General features: G+C 38.3%; 1 protein-coding gene and 1 long non-coding RNA gene across 2 annotated transcripts; one reads left to right on the top strand and one right to left on the bottom strand.

Annotated features, from left to right (window-relative positions):
• Positions 1–1,750: 1,750 nt before the first annotated feature.
• LOC122670091 (protein NRT1/ PTR FAMILY 4.5-like) lies at positions 1,751–21,103 on the bottom strand. Its single transcript, XM_043867055.1, has 7 exons — positions 20,960–21,103; positions 20,563–20,780; positions 19,969–20,406; positions 19,769–19,893; positions 17,462–17,557; positions 7,539–7,658; positions 1,751–2,412 (listed from the first exon to the last, which is right to left on the bottom strand). The coding sequence occupies exons 1-7, from the start codon at positions 21,087–21,089 to the stop codon at positions 1,794–1,796; spliced, it is 1,746 nt and encodes a 581-aa protein (XP_043722990.1). The 5' UTR covers positions 21,090–21,103; the 3' UTR covers positions 1,751–1,793.
• LOC122670092 lies at positions 11,341–16,860 on the top strand. Its single transcript, XR_006334126.1, has 3 exons — positions 11,341–11,352; positions 11,840–11,841; positions 16,705–16,860. It is a non-coding gene; the product is annotated as an uncharacterized LOC122670092 (long non-coding RNA).
• Positions 21,104–24,630: the final 3,527 nt, after the last annotated feature.

The raw sequence follows: 24,630 nt of genomic DNA on the forward strand, positions 1-24,630 counted from the left end.
CACACCCAAGGAATTGTGGGAAAATGCAATTGGACCGACGAAACTTATCTATATGAGAACCTATCAAACACCGAAAAAGATCCTCTGCGGCTCGCTCCTCCGTTCTCTCTGTGCTGCGCAGACATAGGGTCACGCATAATGACTGCCTTACCCTTGCCCAAGTGAGAGTAAGACGATCATTGCATGCGTCCTTATGTCTGTGCAGCACAAGCCAGACAGGTAGTTGCGCCGTAGAAAATTTGGATCCAAATTTGAATGGCTGGTGTCAATTCGATATTGAAATTGTTTATTGTATTGAATTACCTGTATCGTATCATATCGATTACAATTTCGTACGATAACAGTATGAGAAAATGGTACCATATGATATGATATCGGTATGGAGGTTGATACCGATGGTACATACTGTATCGTACCGAATTATCAAATACTAATACCATACTATATTATCATAAATTCATAATATATACTTATATACATACTAATTTATATATAATAAAAAAAATATAAATATTAAGAATATAATATATTTCATACTATATATATACTAATTTATATATATAATATAAGAAACTGTATAACAAATATCATATATATATCAAATAAAACCGTATACCGAATCGATACCATATGGTATGATATCAATATGAATGGAAAAATAGTACTATACTCAGTACGGTACGATATCGGTCTGAGTTGTTTGAAATTGGACAAAATACGCAAGCGACAAGTTTAAGAGGGGGCCACAGAAGACCACACATTTTTTTGATAACAAGAAGACGACACACGTATTAGTTATTGGTAAGAAAAATGAGGCATTATATGAAACCCACTAGGCGAAGGTAGATTTGGTTAAAAGTTAAAACCACTCGTACACCCTTTTAGGCGCACAAATTGAATCCACCAGCTTCGTGGTTTGCAACCCAAACACGCCAGAATGTGATACCCCTCTTCATTATTCTATTTGGGTTGCTGGATTGCATAGGAAGTGGGGAATTAGAAAACCAATGGGAAAAGAAAAGAAATGAAGGGAAGCAATGGTATTTTATACAATGGGAAATTGTTTTTATGGAGGAGAGTGGTGCAGTGGTGCCTGTGCTAAGACATAGGAAAGGAGTGAAATGATTGTCCAACCCTATAAAATGTGAAATAACCGTCCCCATTGATGTTTCCGTGTAGGCACAGGAGCTACTCTCCCCCACAAAAACACTTCCCTGTTCTATAAAATATGTTTTTCTTTTAATGAAAATAATTACGTTATACTTATAATCAAATGGTGTCAATGGGAGTTTGTTTCTCCTATGATACAAAACTAACAACATTAGTCCTTCGTGGGACCATTAATCCAACAAATCATGGCCCATACATGTATGTGAAGATCTTGCTCCTCTCTAATGAATGCCCTGCCCAACAAGAAGAAGAAGAAGAAGAAGATAGGGTCGGGCTCAGCCTTAGGCCTCAACCTTGGCTCGGCCCAATCCTAATAGAAAGCCAAAAAATTCCAACCCCAATCCAACCTTAGGGTCAGGGTATCTCAGCCCAAGTACTGTTCGGGCTCAGAACGGGCCAAGGTGGGCTCGGGTCGACAGGGGCAAACTCCTTAGCTGCTGCTCTATAATCTATTTACATTACAATTGATTTTTCTTATTTACACCTTACAATATGATACAGTATACCTTTATATGGTCGAAGAATTTTTGTATATGAGAATTTTTTTTTTTGGTAAATTTATATGAGAAATTAAATTGGCTTATTTTGAGCTTGTAACATACAACTATTCGCTATAACATTTTTCAATCTTTTTGAACAAGATAATCTCTCCTATATACATATCTCTTCGCCCAAAACAGATAGTTCAAGTAACCCACCAATCCAAGGATTGTAAGCAACCAATAGAACCGATCAAGATGGTTCTTGTTTAAGTTATTGCCCTCCAACCACCCAATCTCTCCTGTATCAGGATGGCTTGTAGTTTTGTTTACTACATTCACTACAATAGTTCCAATATAAGATGTCAATGCTGTTACACAAAAGAAGATGGCAGTTCCTATAGATTTCATTCCCTTTGAGACCTCACTGTTGAAGAACTCTAATAACCCAACAAATGTGAATGCATCATTGATCCCCAAAGCAAAGAACTGCAATCCAAGCCAAAATACAGACATGGGTACCTGATCTCCAGAGTCAATTAGCCCATGATCCCTTGCAACACTCTTCCTTTTCATCTCTATTACAGCAGCTATACAAGTTGCTATTGTTCCTGATATAAACCCAATAGCTATCCTTTGTAAGTGGGTGATTCCAGTTCTGTATCCAGTTATCTTCCTTGCAAATGGCACAAATAATCGATCATAAAGAATTATGAGCAGTATCTGTAAAATTATTGGTATTATCATGAGAGATGCTGGAGATATATGAATCTTTCCTAGCCTATTGTTCATTGTTCCACCTTGTTGAACAGTGAGAGTCAGGATCAGTGGCAGGGGAATGTAGGCAATCACAGCGCTAACGAAGATCGGGAACATTCGAAGGATGATTTTCAGCTCCTCCACTTGAGTCACAGTACAGAGTGCCCATTTCCCAGTTTTCCCATTCATGATTGAAGCTCTATCCAAGAATCTAACACCCAACAACGTCAAGGCCCGCCCTTGTTAGAAACATGTAATCATAAGCCTTAATTAATTGAATGAAAACTACATTGATAATTATAGAACTTACTTAAAACCCTTTGTGTGTTGTAGTAACTCTCCACCCAACATCTCTTCCTTGGACATATCTTCATATAATTCATCTGCGTTTTCAGGTAAGGGAAGCTTTCTCTTTTTAAATGCAGCTATAATGACCTAAATTAAGTTAACAAGAGGATTAATACAGAAGGTATGAGTGATATTAAATTAATTGTGCAAGAAATCAAAATTAGATATAAAAACTTAAAAGGGTTATTAAATGTACCTGAAACATCCGAGTGAAAGGGCTACCACTGGGAATCTGATGTCTGTAAACTTTAAAGCCGAAAGCAAACACTATGATCCCAAGCATAACAAGAGCTGCGCATAGAGTGAAACCAAGGTCCCATCCTCTATAATTCTGGAACCAAACTACGAAAACTAGACCTATAATTCCTCCAAATGAGATACCAAGAGTGTACCAGTTGAAGAAGCTAGACTTGCGGCGAAGCTCAATTTCGTCATCACTAAACTGGTCTCCCCCAAAGGATGGAAGGTTTGCTCCCATAAAACCTTGACCCAAAGCTACAATATACAAAGCTATGTAAAGTATAGCAGCATTATAGCCATGGACATGCTTACAATTGCTCGATTGCTTGGTTATGTCACACGTTGGTGGTTGTAGCGATGGAACATGTGCTTGCAATGCTAGCAACCCATAACCCTGCGCCATTAAAAGACTATTACCAATTGAGTAGCTCGATGTAAAGACTTATAAAGACTTAAGACACCCTCTTTTTTGAAGGGTTAACTTTTAAAAGTGAGTTCTACCAGAATCCTTACCAGAATCTCCAAGGGACCAAAGATGACAATACCCTTGAATCTAGTAAGATATGAGTCAGTAAGGAACCCTCCGAGCAAAGAAAATCCCGCGGCAGCTCCATTAAAGTTACTAACAGTGGTTGATGAGGTTGCAATATCCATATGCATTATATTATGAAGGTAAGTCACCAAGTTCATCAAGATTGGAATATAAGCTGCATTCATCATAGTAACAGTAACTGCAATATGTAATCAATTAGTAACTCCATTTAACAGATCAAGCTAACTAACAATGAACAGAAAGAATTAAATAAAGATTTCACTCACAGCAGATAAGCCATGAAGCCTTATTTCCATCTTGTCTCTCTTTGTTGATGGGTTTGCCCTCACAATCTAAGGAACCCTTGAGTACTACTGCCATGTTAATATGAAACTTAGGTAGCTTTGTATCAAGCATTCCTCCAAGTCCCTCAATATATATAGAGAGAAGAACAAAATTTTCAATGGATACTAGAAATTATTGGGGTTGATGAGTTTTTGTCCATAAAAAAGATTCCTTGGCAGTGGTGGTTAGGTTGTCAATTAGATGGGGTTTCCTTGACCAGTGGTTGTAAGCTTCTGAAGTAGATGAGGGCTTTAATAAATTTAATAAAAGAAAATTTTGATGTTGTCCAAGAAATAAAATAAAAAAATAGATGGGGCTATATTAACAAGGGAAAATTACAAAAAACCCCCTGTAATTTGAAAAAAAGTACACTGATCCTTCTCAAAATTACATCCATCTCCCCTTTGCAGGGGGTAGACATAATTTTTAGGGGGATTAGTGTAATTTTTTCAAACTACAGGGATGGTAAATGTAATTTTTCCTATTAACAAATGATAAAGATATGCTAAACTATGGATGTGATTATGATGGCTTACCAACATTTGCAAGTTGCAAACAACCCAATATAAGCCACATTAGACCAACAGCTAAACGGTTCAACCACAAGTCTCGGAAAACTGGTTTGATCCATTCAAAAGACCATTCCAGCTGCTAGACTATTGGTTAATTTTTAGTGAAAAAAATGATAACTAAACCGGAGAGATACCAGAAATAGAGCCCAGCCCTGTCCGGTCCATTTTTTAGCAATGCCTAGAATTGGGCTCCTAATATTAAATAATGAGATCTTTGGTTGGTCTCATATTAATTTCCATGTGAGTTGCTTCTTGTTTTCCTTTTCTAATGCCTATTGGTTTCAGACAAAAGTAGACTTTATTTATTTTTTCTAATAGCAAATTGTAACTTTTGCTTACATTAAAGCAGTTCCTTAAAAACATGTACAAAAATCAATTCACTTGTGCTCATCTACTTCATTTCTTTGTTTTCTTTTGTTTTCTTTTGTTTACATGCCTATTGGCTTCATTTTATTGACAAAATGGTCTCTCTATTATCCTAATAGTATTCAATCCATTGAAAATTGAAGCAAGGCCTGCACGTACTGATATGTAACATCGCTACATATTTATTCTAAGGCTCGGCGTTGTTAGTGGGGGAGCGTGACCCCTGCGTGCATGTGGGGTCAATAAGAGAGTGCGTATTGGCATCATGGGGCGGAATTTCCATCTTTCATTGGAGGATGGGGCAGTCATTTTATCCTCTTTGTTTTTAGACATGGGCAGTTTACTCCTTCATAGAGAACTTCTCCATATAAACTATCATATCGTTGTTTGTTAAAATTACAATTATAACCATGATTTTAGTGCATGGTATTGATTTGGGTATCAGTCACCTTCAAAATCGATACGATGTATCAATACGGATCAACAGTATCTGACAAGTTTACTTCTGATTTTCCTTTAAAAAATAGGTTTTTTTTCTTTTTTTTTACTATTTTACCTTTTGTCCATACCATTTCACCAATACGGGATCAACCAGATATCGATATTGATTACCTTCAAAATCGTGCAGTATCGATAGCATCGAGTGATCCATACCGATACCTCAAACCATGGGTATACATGCATCTCATCTTTATAGACTTATTAGAAGACACCAAAAGTACTCCAATATGGTCTGCCCCTAATATCAATTTAATGAGATCAAAAGGTCCTGACCAATGTTATATTATATACACATTATCCCTTTTATTAAAGGAAAAGAGAAGTTAATTTCCATGAGAGTTAAAAAAAAGTTGACTAGGCAAGTCATGTGATGTGGCATTAAAATAAAAAATAAAAAGTGAAGAAGAAAAAAATGCTGATGTGACATTGGTATATCAAGTCTGGAGACCTTTCAGTCTCTAAATTTTAAAAGAGAGTGGTGATGCTGTTGGGGGATTATTATCCTCTCCAGTTTCTAAAGCTCAGGAGTACAAAGTGGAGATACTAACACCCAGCAGGTCGGCCATCCAACGGTCCAAGTTCAATATAGTCAATGAGTTTGGACCGTTGGATGGTGTTGGCATCTCCGCCTGATATTGTAGCACTGTCGAGCTTTAAGGAATTGAAGAGGATAATTTTTTGTTGGGATACTTTGGTCTAATGAATCTTTGAAAGAGGAATTGTATTATAGGTCAGTATTAATCAGAGTTTGGTAACAGTTTTAATCATAATCAATTGTCAACTTTTTATATCATATCTCAAGCAATTTTGTCCAGAAAAATAACTTAAATTAAAGTCTCTAATGTTAAGATATTTTTATTTCTACCATGTGTTTCCTTCATCTTCTTAGACAAAGGGGGCCTTCTTTACATAAAGGAGCAGGATGCTTGTGTAAGTTGTCAGAACATGGTCAAGTGGGGAAACCATATATCTCAATCTCATGGAAAAATTCCTAGAAAATATTCTGGAGGTTCATATGTATCCCCCCTCCCCTTTTTGGATCAAGTCTATTATTGTTGCTTGCACAAGGAAGGCTTATTTGTGTAGTCTTTTTTTTAATACATTTTCATCATCAATTGTAGTTGTCCTAATAATTCAATTACAAACAAAACCCATTGTTTCAAACAATTTCTTGAAACTATTGTAGTCAATCCTTAACTTATCCGGCCATCTTGTTACGAAGTTGTTCCTTAATAAAAGTACGACCACATCTAGTCTCTAATTGAGTTTTGATATCATTCCACCCATTTTTATTGAAAATAGAGTTTGTGTATGTATTGTTTGTATTCTTGACGTTATCTATAAATAACTTAATTTCATTCAACTCATTTATTGACCACTTCGTAGTATTAGAGTCCACCATTAGGTTCGACATTGATAAAAACAAAAAATAAAAATGAAGAGGATATATACTATTCTAATATTGTATATACAATTTTTATTTTTATTTTTTTCGGTAAAGCTCAGAGTGGGTAAAGACAAGACCTCCTTAGCTAGAGAATTTGCTACATAGTTAGCCTCTCTAGAAATATAAATAAACTCACAATTGGTGAAGTGGGGTGAACAATTAACATTTTTCAATCTTTTGGAACAAGATAATCTCTCCTATAAACATATCTCTTTGCCCAAAACAGATAGTTCAAGTAACCCACCAATCCAAGGATTGTAAGCAACCAATAGAACCAGTCAAGATGGTTCTTGTTTAAGTTATTGCCCTCCAACCATCCAATCTCTCCTTTATCAGGATAGCTTGTAGCTTTGTTTACTAAATCCACTAGAAAAGATCCAATATAAGATGACAATGCTAGTACACACCAAAAGATGGCAGTTCCTATAGACTTCATTCCCTTTGAGACCTCACTATTGAAGAACTCTAATAACCCAACAAATGTGATTGCATCATTGATCCCCAAAGCAAAGAACTGCAATCCAAGCCAAAATACAGACATGGGCACTTGATCTCCAGAGTCAATTAGCCCATAATCCCTTGCAACACTCTTCCTTTTCTTCTCTATTACAGCAGCTATACAAGTTGCTAGTGCTCCTGATATAAACCCAATAGCTATCCTTTGCAAGTAGGTGATACCAGTTCTGTACCCAGTTATCTTCCTTGCAAATGGCACAAATAATCGATCATAAAGAACTATTAGTAGTATCTGTAAAATTATTGGTATTATCATGAGAGATGCTGGAGATATATGAATCTTCCCTAGCTTATTGTTCATTGTTCCACCTTGTTGAACAGTGAGAGTCAGAATCAGTGGCAGAGGAATGTAGGCAACGACAGCGCTAACGAAGATCGGGAACATTCGAAGAATGATTTTCAGCTCCTCCACTTGAGTCACAGTACAGAGTGTCCAGTTCCCAGTTTTCCCATCAGAGATTGAAGCTCTATCCAAGAATCTAAACCCCCCCCCCCCCCACCCGACCAAAAAAAAAAAACATAAAAAAAATTAGTATCAATATATGCACTGACAATCAAGCAAGTACAGCAAATATTTGTCCATTATGGAGATTACCTAGGATTACTAGGTTGCAATAAAACAACCTTACCATTACCGTTACGCTTGTTGGGGTACGTTGAGTGTGTATTGTATTTTGTGGGTCAATTGTATGTATTGAGTAAAATTGTAATTATGTGAAAATTAATAAAACTATAGATACAAGCAATTAAAAAGGGAGGTCACTTTGTGAGCTGAAGAATGGTGTAAAGAGTTTTTTTGACTGAAGGAAAAATTGTTAATTCTTCCAGGTGGATGTAGGCATTTGTGCCAAACCACGTTAAATCAGTTGTGTTATGTGTGCTTATGTACTTGGTTTCTTTCTCGTGGTTACGCATTCGTCACCAAGGCCCACCCTTGTTATAGATATGTGATAATTGTAGAACTTACTTAAAACCCTTTGTATGTTGTAGTAACTCTCCACCCAACAACTCTTCCTTGGACATATCCTCATATAATTCATCTTCGTTTTCAGGTAAGGGAAGCTTTCTCTTTTTAAAAGCAGCTACTATGACCTAAATTAAGTTAAGAAGATCAGGATTAATACAGAAGGTATGAGTGAAATTAAATTAATTGTGCAAGAAATCAAGATTAGATATAAAAACTTAAAAGGGTTATTATATGTACCTGAAACATCCGAGTGAAAGGGCTACCACTGGGAATCTGATGTCTGTAAAATTTAAAGCCGAAAGCAAACACTATGATCCCAAGCATAACAAGAGCTGCGCACAGAGTGAAACCAAGGTCCCATCCTTTATAATTCTGGAACCATACTACGAAAACTAGACCTATTATTCCTCCAAATGAGATACCAAGAGTGTACCAGTTGAAGAAGCTAGACTTGCGGCGAAGCTCAATTTCGTCTTCACCAAACTGATCTCCCCCAAAAGATGGAAGGTTTGATCTCATAAAACCTTCACCCAAAGCCACAGTATACAAGGCTATGTAAAGTATAGCAGCATTATAGCCATGGACATGCTTACAATTGCTCGATTGCTTGGTGATGTCACATGTTGGTGGTTGTAGTGATGGAAGATGTGCTTGCAATGCTAGCAATCCATACCCCTGCGCCATTAAAAGACAATATTACCAAGTGAGTAGCCCGATGTGAAGATTTTTAAGGACTTAATTAAGACACACTCTTTTTTAAAGGTTAACTCTTAAGGATGAGTTCTACCCGAGTCATTACCAGAATCTCCAAGGGACCAAAGATGACAATGCCCTTAAATCTAGTGATATATGAGTCAGTGAGGAACCCTCCGAACAAAGCAAATCCCGCGGCAGCTCCATTAAAGTTACTAACAGTAGTTGATGAGGTTGCAATATCCATATGCATTATGTAATGAAGGTAAGTCACCAAGTTCATCAAGTTTGGAATATAAGCTGCATTCATCATAGTAGTGGTAACTGCAACATCCAAATCCTATCAATTAGTAACTCTATTTCACAGATCAAACTAACAATGAAGAAAGTAGCTAGAGAGAGAATTAAATTAATAAAGGTTTCACTCACAGCAGATAAGCCATGAAGCTTTATTTCCATCTTGTATCTCTTTCTTGATTGGCTTGCCCTCACAATCTGAGGAACCCTTGAGTACTACTGCCATGTTAATGTGAAACTTAGCTAGCTTTGTATCAAGCATTCTTCCAAGTCTCTCAATATATATAGAGAGAAGAATAAAATTTTCAATGGAGACTCGAAATTATTGGAGGGGTTGATGAGTATTTGTCCATAAAAAAGATTCCTTAAGCATTGGTGGTTAGCTTCTCAAGTAGATGGGGGCTTTAATATATTTAATAAAAAAAAATTTGATGTTGTTCAAGAAAAAATATAATAGACCATTGATTTGATTATGATGGCTTACCAACATTTGCAAGTAGCAAACAACCCAACATAATCCATACTAGACCAACAGCAAAACGGTTCAACCACTAGTTTCAGAAAACTGGTTTGATCCATTCAAAAGGCCATTCCACCTAGAGAGTATTATTGGTTTTTAGTGAAAAATGATAATTAAACCGGAGAGACTGATAAGATGAAATATTGAAATAAAGCTTTATTTTCTTCTGATGGCTGCCTTGAAACTCTCAAGTCTGGTCCGGCTGGTCAGTCCTGGTCCGGTTTTTTTAACAATGCCTAGAATTGGGCTGTGGGCAATACATGCCACTGCGTATATGGACTCCTAATTTTAAATAATTAGATCTTTAATTGGCTGGTCTCATAATAATTAGATGCCTATTTCCATGTGAGTTGTTTCTTTTTTTAATGCCAAGACAAAAATGGTCTTTATTTTATTTTTTTTTCTAATAGTTATAAGTTATGACTTTTGCTTACATTATAGCAGTTCCTTAAAAACACGTACAAAAATCAATTCATTAGTGCTTATCCAATTCATTTTCATTTTTTAATGCCTATTGGCTTCATCTTATTGAAAAATGGTCTCTTGATCTTTTTCTAATAATATTAAATCCATCGAATCCATCTTTCATTTGTCATGTTTTCATATTTTATCTTTCATCTCTTCATGTAGCGGATCCCATTAGGTTGGGATAAGGCTGAAATTATTGTTATTGTATTAGATCCATTGAAAATTTGAGCAAGGCCTGCATATGGAGACAACATCGGTACATATATAATCTAAACTGCCACATCATTGTTTGTGAAAATTACAAGTATACCCATGATTTTAGTGCACCGCATTGGATAGGGTATCGATCACCTTCAAAATCGATATGATACCGATATGATATTGGAACTATGAAAATTACAAGTATACCCATGATTTTACTTCCACACACTGGGAGGGATAACCTTCCATTTTCTTAACCCGAGAATTTGATGGCTGCAAATCTTGATAAGCATTCTTTTGATTGTTGAGCAAATGGTAAATAGACTTTAACAAGAAGGACCATTTTTTGCTGCTACCCAGACTAGCCCGTCTTGCCTTGTAAAGAGGCTCAAATTATCGTCATAATCTCCTTCTTATCTGAAGGATGGAAAAAGGACCTGATGAGATCACTCTTCCATATTTCGTTCTTGTGATCAATTAGAATTGAAACTTTTTGGACCGAAGAGTTGGGCGGCATCAGGTGTTGGACTCGAAAGTCTTTGGGCGTGTTTGGTTGAAGGTTTCTAAGGAGTCAAATTCTGATTTTGGATCTGGTTCATGTGGATTCGTAGTTGAGAACAAAAACTGTTTGGTTACCTGAGTCTGTCAGATGGAATCCTTCTGAATCCATCTATAAAACTGTTTGGTTACCTGAGAAAGGGAGGAGGAGGAGGAAAAGAAGAAGAAGAAGAAGAAGAGAGAAGAAATGGTACAGGGTCTTAGTGCAAGTTTTTTCGAGAAGAATTGTGTGCTCTTCTTGCTCGTGTTAGTGGTGGTGAAATGATCCTCCAAGAACAGGAAACGATCACCAACAAATTTAACGAATCTGGTTATGGCAATCAGCTGGAATATTAACTAAATTTTAGCAATGGAAAAGAAGGAACTTGTAAAAGTGAAAACAGAGCAAGAAGGGGAAGACTAAAGAGTAATCTCACCTGTGTTCTTCTTCCGTCCAAGGAATCTCTTTCTTTCTCTCCGTTTCAGAATGCTTCGACTTTGGTTCTCCAAACGAGATCTGACTCGACCGACACTTAGAACCCCAACTCGAAGTAATGTTCTTTCACTGTCAATGGCATCTTTCCAGAGATCTAACTTGCGATTTTATGCCACCAATCGGGAGATTCTTCGGGAAACAACACAAGAGCATGTTTTGGATTTGAACACCCACCGCCCCCACAGAAAAGTCTTTGTGCTTTTAGAGAGCGGGACATGAAATTTCTGAGAGCCTCTACCATGGCTGGGTGCTGCATTAGCCGTGAGAGGACTTTGCAACTTTTTTTTTTTTGTTTCTGTTGGTTCCCGCTTTCAACCAAGGGTAGGCCAAGAAACATAGCAAGTGACTGAAACGTGAGAAGGGCGGCTGAGATAAAGGTGCATAGTAGTTGGTTATTGGAAAGGGGCCCACCACACTAGGAAGCAATCTGAAAAGTAGGAGATGCAATAGCGGGAATTACTTCACGAAGGGGTCATGTGCAAAATCAGGGACACGTGACACTGGAACAAGGGGATTGTAGATACATGAGTGCGGCGGTTAAGACAACTACCAAATGGGAGCCTTTATGGGATCCATCTATAAAATGCAGAAGTCTCCATTGAAGAGGGGACACCACAATCAACAACACAACACTCTATTATCTTTATTCCTTTTTTATTTGTCAAGATATAATCTTTCATCTTTCCCTGTAATTTTTGCTGGAGTTGGCTTCTAGCCACCAATGCCTCATTGGCTTGTGTTTCAAGGGGCATTAATGTAGGTCTTGCTTGGAGAATAACTCCAACAACCATGTCTTTTGGCCCGTGTTTCAGAAGGTAACCATCATCATCAAGTTGCAAACTTCATCAGTCCGTGGCTGACAGAATTGTGGAAGCTTCATCAGATCCGTTTTTTGGAGATGCTTGGAGAACAACTCCAGCAATCTTGTCTTTTGGCCTTGTTTCAAAAGATGACCATTAACATCAAGTTGCAAGCTACATCAATCCATGGTTGGCAGAGTTGTGGAAGCTTCATCAAGTCCGTTTTTGGGAGATTATACGATTTGGTCGTAGAATAGTTGTAGTGTAAATACCAAGTTGTAAACCTCATCAATGTCGGATTTCACAAGTTGTACCGATTCCAATCGGATACAGACTGCAAGTAAGCAACTTTGATTTTCAATCTTCTTCCTTTGCTTCGTCCATCACAATTTTCTTTCACCCAAAAGACCTTAGAGCTACTCAGGCACTGAAAGACCCCCTTTTCGTCCTGGTTAGAAGTCAGAACAGGCCGTCTCCGGCCTCTTAGAATAGGCCGTTTCGCCAGTTAGAACAGGCCGTTTCGGCCTGGCTGGAAGTTAGAACAGGCCGTTTTATCCTGGTCGAAAGTTGGAACAGGCCGTTTCCAGTTCCGTTTGGGCCTGCGTCAAAGGCTCTGGTGCGCCTACGTTACCTCCACCACGTGCGTTGTGCCCCTGTGTGTAGGTGTTGGATTTTCCACCAACAGTTTCCTATAAAGAAATTGTTGCCGTCGAGTTGGCAGTGGAGGCAGTGGTGGTGGGGGTGACCGCATTGGACGATGCATATGTAGAAAGCCTAGTTTTTTTTTCTTTTTCTAGTATTTACTAGTAGATTTGATTTTTCTTTTCTTCTTTCTATAGTGGAGATAGTTGCACGTAATGACAGATCACGGCCTTATTATTAAAAGCTTGTAGTAAGAATGGGTTTCGTTCTAGTGCCCGAAAAGAGGCGGTCCCTACTGGTTTACTAATGGGATGCCCTAATGCGTTACAAAATTTCACTTTAGCCAATGATCCAATCAGAGGAATTATTGAAACTATGGTATCAAACATCTTAATAGCAATATCTATTAGAAACGAATTTTCTAACATTTGACTGCAGCCGTGGCAGTGGAGATGGCGACAGAGAAGATGGAGGGGGAGGGGGAGTAGAAGGAGGAGGAGGAGAAGGAGAAGAAGGAGAAGATGGACTCATGATTTTGGACTCGTGTGGATTCATTTTAGAATTCGACCCTTAGAGTGAATTCTAGTGGATTCTAAAATTACACAGAAAAATGGATTCCTGTGGATTCTTGGAATCCAACACGGAACTGTGTTCCGAGAAACCAAACACGAAAAAAATTACGGAATCTAGATCCCGTCGAATCCGACTCCTCAGAAACCTTCAACCAAACACGCCCTAGATGTCCTCTCAGATTTGAATACCATCACCATTACTGATTTGCCATAATAGACCCTTTTCAAGAACCCACTTGCCTTGAAGGATGTTGTGCCATCCTCAAGATGGTTTCTTCTTGATGCTTGCTTTAAAGAAATCCTTCCTAGAAAATAAATGGACTTCAGGAATTTCGCCCAAAGAGACTCAGGGTTGGACCACAACCTCTAAGCTACGTTTGATAAGAGAGCTATGTTACGTAGGAGGGAATCACGAAGGTTTATGATCCCCCTTTTGTTTGATTAACCAGAGACCAAGATATCTAGGTTATCTTATGTTCCTCCTCCCTCTGCCCCCAAAAAAAACTTAGACATGGAATCAAACACTGCTTGATTCCAAAATAGGTCTTGGAATCAAATGTTGCTAGATGAGTTCTTCCACCTACACGATAAGATAGAGATACTAAAAATCACTCTCAGCGTTTTTCCTAGGCCGGATGTGCAGGTGTGGGGTGGAGCTAAGAATGGAGTTTATTCAATGAAAACGGCTTATCGCCTGTTGGATAGTCAAAGAGCCGATAGATATGCTCAACAAGCATCTACATCTCATACCCATGAGTGGCAATGTATTCCAAATCGAGTGTGGAAGACAATAGGGAAAATTTCACGGACACCTCCTGTAAGTATACAATATATCACAGACATACCAAATCTTGTCAAAACATCAACTTGCCCCCTAACGTCAAGCACAGTTAGCACCCAAAGTTGAAATGCCCATTTTACCCCCTTAGTTATTTAAATAAAAAATGGATAAATTACATCTAAGGTGCCTTAAGTTTGGGAAATGTCCATTTTACCCCAACCTTATCTTCACCTGCACTTCCAACTCTGACTCCAACCACCACCACCGTCGTCGTTACCACGGCGGAGGTGGTAATGGCGGAGACGGAGGTGGCGGCGACGGTAGTAGGGGAGTGGCTTGTGATCCAACTGGGATCACTCATGGAGCCGGCGGGGGGTTATTCAAAATTGCTACCGAAGAGAAATGTCAAGAAGAAAATCTTTAATCACATAGCCAAAGCTGTTTTCCCTTCTGCAATTCGCACAAATGCTTAGAACTTATATTGATTACATTACATCCTCACATTTCAGTGTCTTCAGAGTTTAGGGATTACGAATAAAAGGGCTTTTGGTTCTTATTAATTAGTAGTAGGCTTTCTACTTTTGAAAAAGATTGCTTTTCTGTTTTCTCTTCTGCAATTAGCACAGATGCTTAGAACTTAGATGGTGTCTTTAGAGGTCAGTGATGAGTAACAAACCCTCCAACAACCAAATTGATTGATCGATAGAAGAGCCATTAATGAGTAATAAATTGCTGGGAGGCCAACATTTGTTAATCTGATTCTTGCAAGAATCCAAAGCCCAAACAGCCAAACTAAGACTCTCAATTTAGAAAAAGAAAATGAAATTTCGAAACCCTAATGGACGAGAGAGAGAGAGAGAGAGAGAGAAGGGAGGAAATGGAAGTGGCAATAGCGGTAGAGTTTACACGCTTAGCTGAAGCTTTGCAAGCGTCAAAGTGAACCTTCCATCGGGCTGAGGAGTGGAATGCGAGATGGCTTCATGCCTTCAACGAGCCATCGACGGTCGAAGTGGTGTTGTACGCCATGGATAAATTTGAAAACCACACAGACATCACTCCCTGTCTCATTTCTCCTTCCTCTCTCTCTCTCTCTGTGTCTCTCATTTTCTAGAGTTTTATCTTTAAGGGTATTATGGGAAATTCATTTGTGAAAAAAGTAATTTCACCATTATAAAAGAATTAACAACAACGTAACTGCACTGACTTAACGGAATGAATTAAGTTAAAATAAAAACATAAAATAAGGATAGTTTGTAATATTCTTCTAAAGTTTGGTATATCCGTGATATATTGTATATTTATAGGGGGTGTCTGTGAAATTAACCCACTCTCTGCCAAGTCTTGGTCTTGGAAGATCCTCCCAAAAATTAAATCATTTCTATGGAGATCATGTGCGCAAGGCGTTGCCTCGGGAGAGGTCTTCATTTGCGTCAAATCACAATTTGTACGTGTTGCCTGCCCACGGTGTGCCTGTTTAGTCGAGACTAACGATCATATATTGTTTGATTGCCCTTTTTCTAGAGCTACACGATTTGGTAGCAGCCTCTCGCTCTGTGTTCCTATTGTTCACAATCCAAAGAAATGTTTGGATGCTGTGTCTTTGGAAGTAGAAATTGGTCTCCGATTGGTGTATTTGAATCGGCCCAAAAAGCTTGCAATGAATTCTTGTCAGCTAACTAAAACAATGGTTTTCATATGGTTCCTCACACTCCTGTTATTGACACCCAGTGGCTCCTTCCTCCCTTGGAGTCCTTCAAACTAAACTGTGATGCCACTCTGCCATCCAACCATCATCAGGGAGGCTTGGGTGTGATTGGCCGAGATCATCTTAGCTCTTTACTCTTTGCCTTCTCGGAACCAGCGGGTGTAGAGAGGCTCTTGCTATCAGATCGAAATTTTTACATGCGTGCTATGGCTAGTAATCTCGGTTGTATTCATGTGGAGTTTGACTGCAAGGAGATAATCATATATATTAACGATCAGGCCAGTTGCAGCCAATTATTGAAGATATTATACAGCTATGAGCTGAGTTTCATTCTTGTGTGTCTTCTCTCATGTTCCAAGGGTGAAAAACGGTATTGCTCATTCCCTTGCCCAAAAGGCTCTCTCTATCTTTGACAATTGACATGCAACACAGTCTGGCCGCATTCTACTCCCTACCTATATGATCTATGTATCAATGAAGCTAGTTGTGCTTCATGTCCCTTGAATCAATAAAAACTCTTCTTACCCAAAAAGAAAAAAAAAAAAAAAACTTTCTAAGCAATTCCCCCATCAATCCGATAATAAGAAAGGCCAATATGACATCAAATTAAAGATGACCTTCTTTATCAACTATGCTTTTACTCCTTTAATGAGGCTTATAATTCTATTTTCTTGTGCTTATAATGTAGAGAAAATAAAATTTAAAGACTCCAATATTGCAATGTGAGAAACTTGAGAATTTTGCCAATAGCAATTATTCCTCATAGATATAACATTTCCAATCTTTTTGAACAAGATAATCTCTCCTATATACATATCTCTTTGCCCAAAACAGATAGTTCAAGTAACTTACCAATCCAAGTATTGCAAGTAACCAATAGAACCGGTCAAGATGGTTCTTGTTTAAGTTATTTCCTTCTAACCACCCTCTCTCTCATTTATCAGGATGGCTTGTAGCTTTATTTACTAAATCCACTAGATAAGATCCAATATAAGATGACAATGCTAGTACACACCAAAAGATGGCAGTTCCTATAGACTTCATTCCCTTTGAGACCTCACTATTGAAGAACTCTAATAACCCAACAAATGTGATTGCATCATTGATCCCCAAAGCTAAGAACTGCAATATAAGCCAAAATACAGACATGGGCACCGGGTCTCCAGAGTCAATTAGCCCATGATCCCTTGCAACACTCTTTCTTTTCATCTCTATTAAAGCAGCTATACAAGTTGCTATTGTTCCTGATATAAACCCAATAGCTATCCTTTGTAAGTAGGTGATTCCAGTTCTGTATCCACTTATCTTCCTTGCAAATGGCACAAATAATCGATCATAAACAACTAAGAGTAGTATCTGTAAAATTATTGGTATTATCATGAGAGATGCTGCAGATATGTGAATCTTCCCTAGCTTATTGTCCATTGTTGCACCTTGTTGAACAGTAAGAGTCATGATCAGTGGGAAGGGAATGTAGGCAATAGTAGAGCTAACAAAAATTGGGAACATTCGAAGGATGATTTTCAGCTCCTCCACTTGAGTTACAGTGCAAAGTGTCCAGTTCCCATTTTTCCCATTCAATATTGATGCTCTATCCAAGAATCTGACAAAAAATCACAAAAAAATTAGTGAAATTTCTTTAATCTGATTAGTAACAATAATGTGTGTCAATATAGATGGATTGAGATGAAAAAATACAACTTATATTTAGAGTTGAATGAACCATTTTTTCCTTTGAGATCAAGTCTTGGTCCAGCTTATAAATGTACTCATCAAGCAATTATAACAAATATTGGTCTATTATAAAGATTATGTACCCGCGACCACTGATGCAGGCCCAGGTCACATCTTGAAGAACCCAGCCCAACTCCACTGTGTGGATCGACATCAGCCCATTCAAACTCATAAAATCCAAAATTATCTCAAGGTCTAGCACCAACTCTTGGTACAAAATAAACCAAAGACCAAGGCTAAGAAAGTGGTCACTCTAAGTTGACCAATGAATAATTCAAAATTAATTATGACTTTGCACATGTCTCCACTCCAAGTGATATTTCGGATTATTTTCATGGAGATCTGGAAAAATGCAAAACATCAAAGTTATAGATCTTTAAGTCTTCGTTCAAATGGATTTGGAATAAGGTTAATATAATCTAAAACCAAGGAATTATGCCTTTTACATTGAACATGTGCAGTCCAGCTCACATATGACTTTCATCTCTCTTATGTCTCTTCATTTCCTCATAAAACTCACCTACTCCCATGAACTCTCTTGGGCAACAACAAGAATATTATAAGGTCTTTTCTATTGGGACACCCACTTCAACCTTGGAACTTGCATCAAGGCATATTAGAGTAGCCCCTTTGTCTTGGAAATTACTTTTATTTATTTGTTTTCTAGAGTTTTCTTTTTCTTGGAATTAAGCATGTAATCTCAACCCTTGAAAATCAACGGCTAAGATATTGTAGGAGCTTTTAGAATTTCTTTTGTTTTGCCTATAAAAGGCTTACTTATCTTTTTTGTAGTGGAGACTAGAATTTGATGAATGAAAATTGCTTTGTGCATTTTGTTAGAACCATGATGAGTTCTCTCCTTTGAATCAAGATTGAGTTCAACCTTAGAAAACCTTGTAGTTGAGTTGAAGCTTTTTTCTATCGCTCAACATCCTAGAAGAGTTACTCACACAACCTTGAAAAATTGTGCAAATTCCCCTCTCTTACTACCAATTTTTGTGGTCATATTTGTTGGCCTTTCTTACACCTTGAGAGTGTGTAATTTACCTCTCCTGGTCTCACGCATCCTCCGCCTACATCAACGACTAGGTCACAATAGAGAAACTAGGACTGCAACAGGGTCGGGTTGGGCCGGGCTTTATAGAATCCTAGCCCAACCCTAAGTCCCCTTAGTTGAGCCCAGGCCCGACCCAACCCTGACTCAGGGCCAGAAAAATCCAACCCTGACCCGCCCTCAGGGTTGAGCCGGGCTGACCCTCCGGCCCAACCCTAATTGGCCTTGATCATGGGGAGGGGTAAAGAAATGCATGGGCTGGAATGGGTTGGGGAGAACACTATCAATTTTACATAAAATAACACTACAATAAAATGTATTATATCACTTATTGTCTTCATATATAGCATATTATATAAAAAAATGTGGGTGCGTTTAAAGTTTATAATGTATATATTATATCAATATATATTTTATAGTATAACTTAAATTAGGGTCTGGTCGGGCCAGGCTAGGCCAAGTTTAGCCCAATGCCTCAACCCTAGCCTGACCCAACCCTGACTCAGGGCCAGGAATTTCCAGCCCTTACCTGCCCTCAGGGCCAAATATCTTAGCCTAGGCCCTGTTCGGGCTCAGGGCGGGTTCGGGCTGACAGGGCCAAACTTGCACCCATAAGAGAAAGCTTATCATTGCATCTTTGGGGTTGAGTGTCTTGTATTTTGTGGGTCTATATATTTATTATTGGGTCAGTATTTGTAATTGAGTAGGGTTTTGGTTCCTTTACATGTACGGTGTAAAATTAGAATTGTGTGGAATTACAATTTTTTGTATAGAAAACTTTAGACACAAGCAAAGGGAAATCACTTTGTGAGTTAGAGAATCGTGTAGAGAGCATTTTTTTGTTTAGTGAAAAATCTTTGTTTCTCTCAGGTGGATGTAGGTGTTTGTGCCGAACAACCTAAATTCCTTGAGTTATATGTGTGCTTGTTTACTTGGTTTCTTCATCGTAGTTGCTCACCCTCATTATAAACATGTGATCATAAGCCTCATGTAAATGAAAAATACATTGATGATTGTAGAACTTACTTAAAACCCTTTGTGTGTTGTAGTAACTCTCCACCCAACATCTCTTCCTTAGATAGATCTTCATATAATTCATCTTCGTTTTCAGGTAAGGGGAGCTTTCTCTTTTTAAATGCAGCTACTATAACCTAAATTAAATTAAGAAGAGGATTAATAGAGAAGGTATATGTGTGAGTGAAATTAATTGTACAAGATATATATACCTGGAGCATCCGAGTGAAAGGGCTACCGTTGGGAATTTGATGTCTGTAGAATTTAAAGCCGAAAACAAACACTATGATCCCAAGCAAAACAATAGCTGCACATAGAGCGAAACCAAGGTCCCATCCTTTATAGTTCTGGAGCCAAACTACGAAAACTAGACCTATTATTCCTCCAATTGATATGCCAATTGTGTACCAGTTGAAGAAGCTAGACTTGCGGCGAAGCCCAATTTCGTCTTCACCAAACTGGTCTCCCCCAAAGGATGGAAGGTTTGCTCTCGTAAAACCTTCACCCAATGCCACAATATACAATGCTATGTTAAGTATAGCAGCATTAGAGCCATGGACAGGCTTACAATTGCTCGATTGCTTAGAGATGTCACATGGTGGTGGTTGTAGTGATGGAAGATATGCTTGCAATGCTAGCAATCTATACCCCTGCACCATTAAAAGACGATATTACTAAGTGAGTAGTCCGATGTGAAGACTTATAAGGACTTAGACACCCTCTCTTTTAAGGGTTAGCTTTTAAAGGTGAAATCTATTTGAGTCCCCTAACACTATATACAAAAAAGGGGAGTCCTTAGTCCTTACCAGAATCTCCAGGGGACCAAAGATGACAATGCCCTTGAATCTAGTGATATATGAGTCAGTAAGGAAGCCTCCGAGCAAAGCAAATCCCGCGGACGCACCATTAAAGTTACTAACAGTAGTTGATGAGGTTGCAATATCCATATGCATTATGTTATGAAGGTAAGTCACCAAGTTCATCAAGTTTGGAATAAAAGCTGCATACATCATAGTAGTGGTAACTGCAACATCCAAATCCTATCAATTAGTTACTCCATTTCACAGATCATCCAATAGGAGAACATAAGAAATTAAATCTTCAATTTCAAGTTAACAATGAAGATAATAGAGAGAGAATTACATTTCAAGCTAATAATGAAGATAGTAGCTAGAGAGAGAATTAAATAAAGGTTTCACTCACAGCAGATAAGCCATGAAGCCTTATTTCCATCTTGTCTCTCTTTGTTGATGGGCTTGCCCTCACAATGTAAGGAACCCTTGAGTACTACTGCCATGTTAATGTGAAGCTTAGCTTGCTCTGTGTCAAGCATTCCTCCCAAGTCTCTCAATATTTAAGCCTATATACATATGAAGAAGACTTAAATTTTCAATGGAGACTAGAAATTATTAGGGTTAATGTAAAAAAGATTCCTCAAGCAGTGGTTGTTAGCATGTCTAAGTAGATGTGGTTTTAATAAATTTAATATATTGTCAAATAATAAAAATATAACTAAGTTTTCCTCCACTACTCGGTCAATGGATTCCTCAAAAATCCTAGGATTCACAACCCCTCCTAGGTTTTAGTATGTTCCCCAAAATATCCTCCGATATCCCTACATGCATCTGAAACCACCTTGGTGAATAGATTCTCATTCATCATGGTTGAAGGAAAACTCGGTCCATCAATTTTTTTCTGATGGCTGACTTGATACTCTCACTCCGGTCTGGTCCGGTCCATCCCGGTCCCCTTTTTTTTAGCAATGCCTTAAATTGGGTTGTGGGCAATCCATGCCACTGCAGATATGGACTCGTAAATTTAAATAATGATTAATGAGGGCTTTGGTGGTCTCATAATAATTAAATGCCTATTTCCATGTGAGTTGTTTCTTAGTTTTTTTCTTTTTGTCTTTAATGCCTAGTGGCTTCACTCTATAGACAAAATGGTCTTTATTTTTCTTAATAGTAAGTTTGACTTTTTCTTATACTGCACCAGTTTCTTAAAAACACCTATAAAAATCAATTTATTAATGCTGTTCCACTTCATTTGTTTTTTCTTTTTTTTTTTTAATGCCCATTGGCTTCATTTTATTGACCAAATGGTCTTTATAATTTCTATTATTAATTAGAGAAGGGCAAAGCTGTTTGTAATCAACCCGGTTACAACACAATATTGTAACGGACTTATTTACCCACCTCACTCTACTTACCAATCATTGAAGAGAAGGGTGATTTTTGTAATTATCCCTCCCAATCCTCCTCCCTGTTCCTTTCCTCGCCGGCTCCACTCGAGCTTTGGATCCCTCCTCCCCTAAGGTTCCTTGCCCCTCTCCTGCAATTCCCCGCCGCCCCATCTCACCTTGCCCTACATCTCCCTGCCACAACAACTGCAACAATCCCCCTTGAATTCAATACCTTCTTCAACAAACATCTGAATCAGATGCGCACGCCTACCGTAGACTTGTAAATACCTGAAGTTATTTATGTCATGTACTAAGAGAAAGAGAAGATGGGACTTGTGGAGCTGAGATGGTTGAACTCTGATCTCTCCCATCGTGTACCTTCTATTTATTAATGTTAAATTCCCCCACTATTGGGCTCTCGCTACTCTCTTCGGGCATTGTCATATAACTACATACTCTGTAACCTACAAATTTCCAAAATTGTTTACTAATTAATTTTTCTATGTCCCTAGCATAGGAGCAGCTAGCTTTTATATCACTTGTAGATTGGTGAGGGACCAAATCATACTTGGAGTGGAGCTGATTGGTACAATATCTAGATTTCAGAGTTGAGCAAAAGAACAGGGGCTCCGCCCTACCTCTTGCTCCATGTATCTTTATATCCAGAAAACATATAAACAGGATCTCTACCTCATCCCTTCTTGTTCTTGAAATGTCTATTTGAAATTGGGTTTTCTAAACATATAACGTTCTATTTGTGACCATGTGAGAGCGGTAGAGTGAACCTGGAGCTTTAGCTCTTGAGAGAGAGAGAGAGAGAGAGAGAAAGCAGTGAGATGGCGGCCATTGTTGATTCCCAGACAAACAGAAACTTTCGTATTGGAGATTGCTATGAAGAGGGAGAGATGTCGGAGCGGCCATTGTTGATTCCCAGACAAACAGAAAGAATCCTTCGTATTGGAGACTGCTATGAAGAGAGAGAAACCACAGGGCTGATTAGGGTTGAAGGTAATAAATTTACATTTTTAGCCTTTCTGAACAATTGGCATGTCATACTATGAGGGTAAGAAATGTATGGTTCCAATTTCTGTTTGTAACTTTCTTAGTTACAAACAAATGCACCCAATAGAGAAAGTCTTGCAGATCAGCAGATGGAGACAAGGGTACCTTTTATTTTTTTTTTTGGTAACCAACATGGGTACATTTAACATATATAATCTGAACTGTCACGTTTTTGTTTGTGAAAAGGTTTCCAATGTTAACATTATTCTGTGGGCAAATTACAGATCACCCCTTGATTTTCAATCAAAACTTAGATCATCCCCTGATTTTTTTGAAAAAACGCAAACGTCCCTCTACAGTAACGGTGTTAATTTAAATCAAAAAAAAAAATGAAATGATAAATTTAACCTCAAATTTTAATTTTTCAAATTTGACTTTTCATTTTCATTTTTACTTTTATTCTCTCTCCTCTTTCACGATAATCTCTTCCGTCCCTCTCTCCCACTCTCAAAGAACCACCGGAGGATGGAGATGTTGCCGCTGGGCTGTGAGCGCAAGGAGAAACCAGAGAATCCGTCGGAGATGGAGATTACTCCTCCCTTGGCAGCCCGAAATCTCTTCCACAGCCTGGCAAACCTAAGGATCCTGTTCTACTCTGAAACAGGGCGCACAAATTCAAACAGGGAGAGGTCTTTCTTTAAAACCCTAGCCCTGTCAAAGAAGAAGATGACGAGTGTTGTTGTTGCTTGGATTCCACCAGAAGAAATAAAATTTACAAAGGGGTATCCGACAGCGTTTATCCAGGGAGAGCGAAAAATATACTATTAAAAATCAAGCAGGTTTGATTCTTCCAATGATTTTAGGGAATGAGAATCACACCCTGTTGATGGGGGGTTAGCATTAAGTCTTCTGAAGGGGTTAGCATTAAGGGCTTCTCTGTATATCTGAACCCAACCACTAAACTAGAAACCCAAAAGGTCTCCAATTTCCCAGGAAGATTCGATTTTCTGGGTTCATAAAACTTCGTTACAATTGAAATTTTCAAAGAGGTCTTGGATCACAAAATTTACAGAAGGATGGATCGATCCAAGAGGGACCTTCTTTGTTGATCGTCTCTTCCCTGAACCTCTCTGGATGCTGGAATTTATCGTTGAAACTTTAAAGATAAAAACACAAGTTTTGTTTCTTTTAGGATTATTGCCGCCTTCATCTTCCCCCTCCCATTTTTCCCTTTCTTTAAATGAATTTTCTCTTCTTATTATTCTTTTGGACTGGGAAGATCTACTGTATTTTGTTAGATTGATTTGAATAACCATAATTCAAATGTAGAATCTGCTACTCGTTTATCACCTTCTCTGTACACCCTCTGAATTTTGGAATCCGTTTATGTCGACGGGAATCGCTTCTCCATTGAAGTTCACAGAGAGGAGAAGCTTGGTGAGGTTCTTGTTATGCATCAGAATCTGAAATGCCAGTGATGTTGGTCAACCGATTGAAGGAAATTGCAAGGTAAGATAGGTTCCTTAATGGGTTTTCTTCACCGAACAGGAAAAAAGGGGTTTAGGGCTTTTTTTGTTTTTTTGTTTTTTTGGGTTTCACCGGCATCTGAGGCCGGGGTTATGGCCGTCGGACCCTGACGGTCGTTGGCCGTGTCTGAGCTTGGCCGCCGGCCTCTGATTCGGTCGTCGCA

Source organism: Telopea speciosissima, chromosome 7, assembly GCF_018873765.1.
Source record: "Telopea speciosissima isolate NSW1024214 ecotype Mountain lineage chromosome 7, Tspe_v1, whole genome shotgun sequence".
NCBI classification, from domain to species: domain Eukaryota; kingdom Viridiplantae; phylum Streptophyta; class Magnoliopsida; order Proteales; family Proteaceae; genus Telopea; species Telopea speciosissima.

Coding starts and splice junctions, on each gene's coding strand:
- LOC122670091 (XM_043867055.1), bottom strand. CDS start 21,089: ATGCTTGACACAGAGCAAGCTAAGCTTCACATTAACATGGCAGTAGTA. Junction 19,894..19,968: donor CTTTCACTCGGATGCTCCAG/GTATATATATCT, acceptor AATTTAATTTAG/GTTATAGTAGCTGCATTTAA. Junction 7,659..17,461: donor CTGAAAATCATCCTTCGAAT/GTTCCCAATTTT, acceptor CATTCTTCGAAT/GTTCCCGATCTTCGTTAGCG.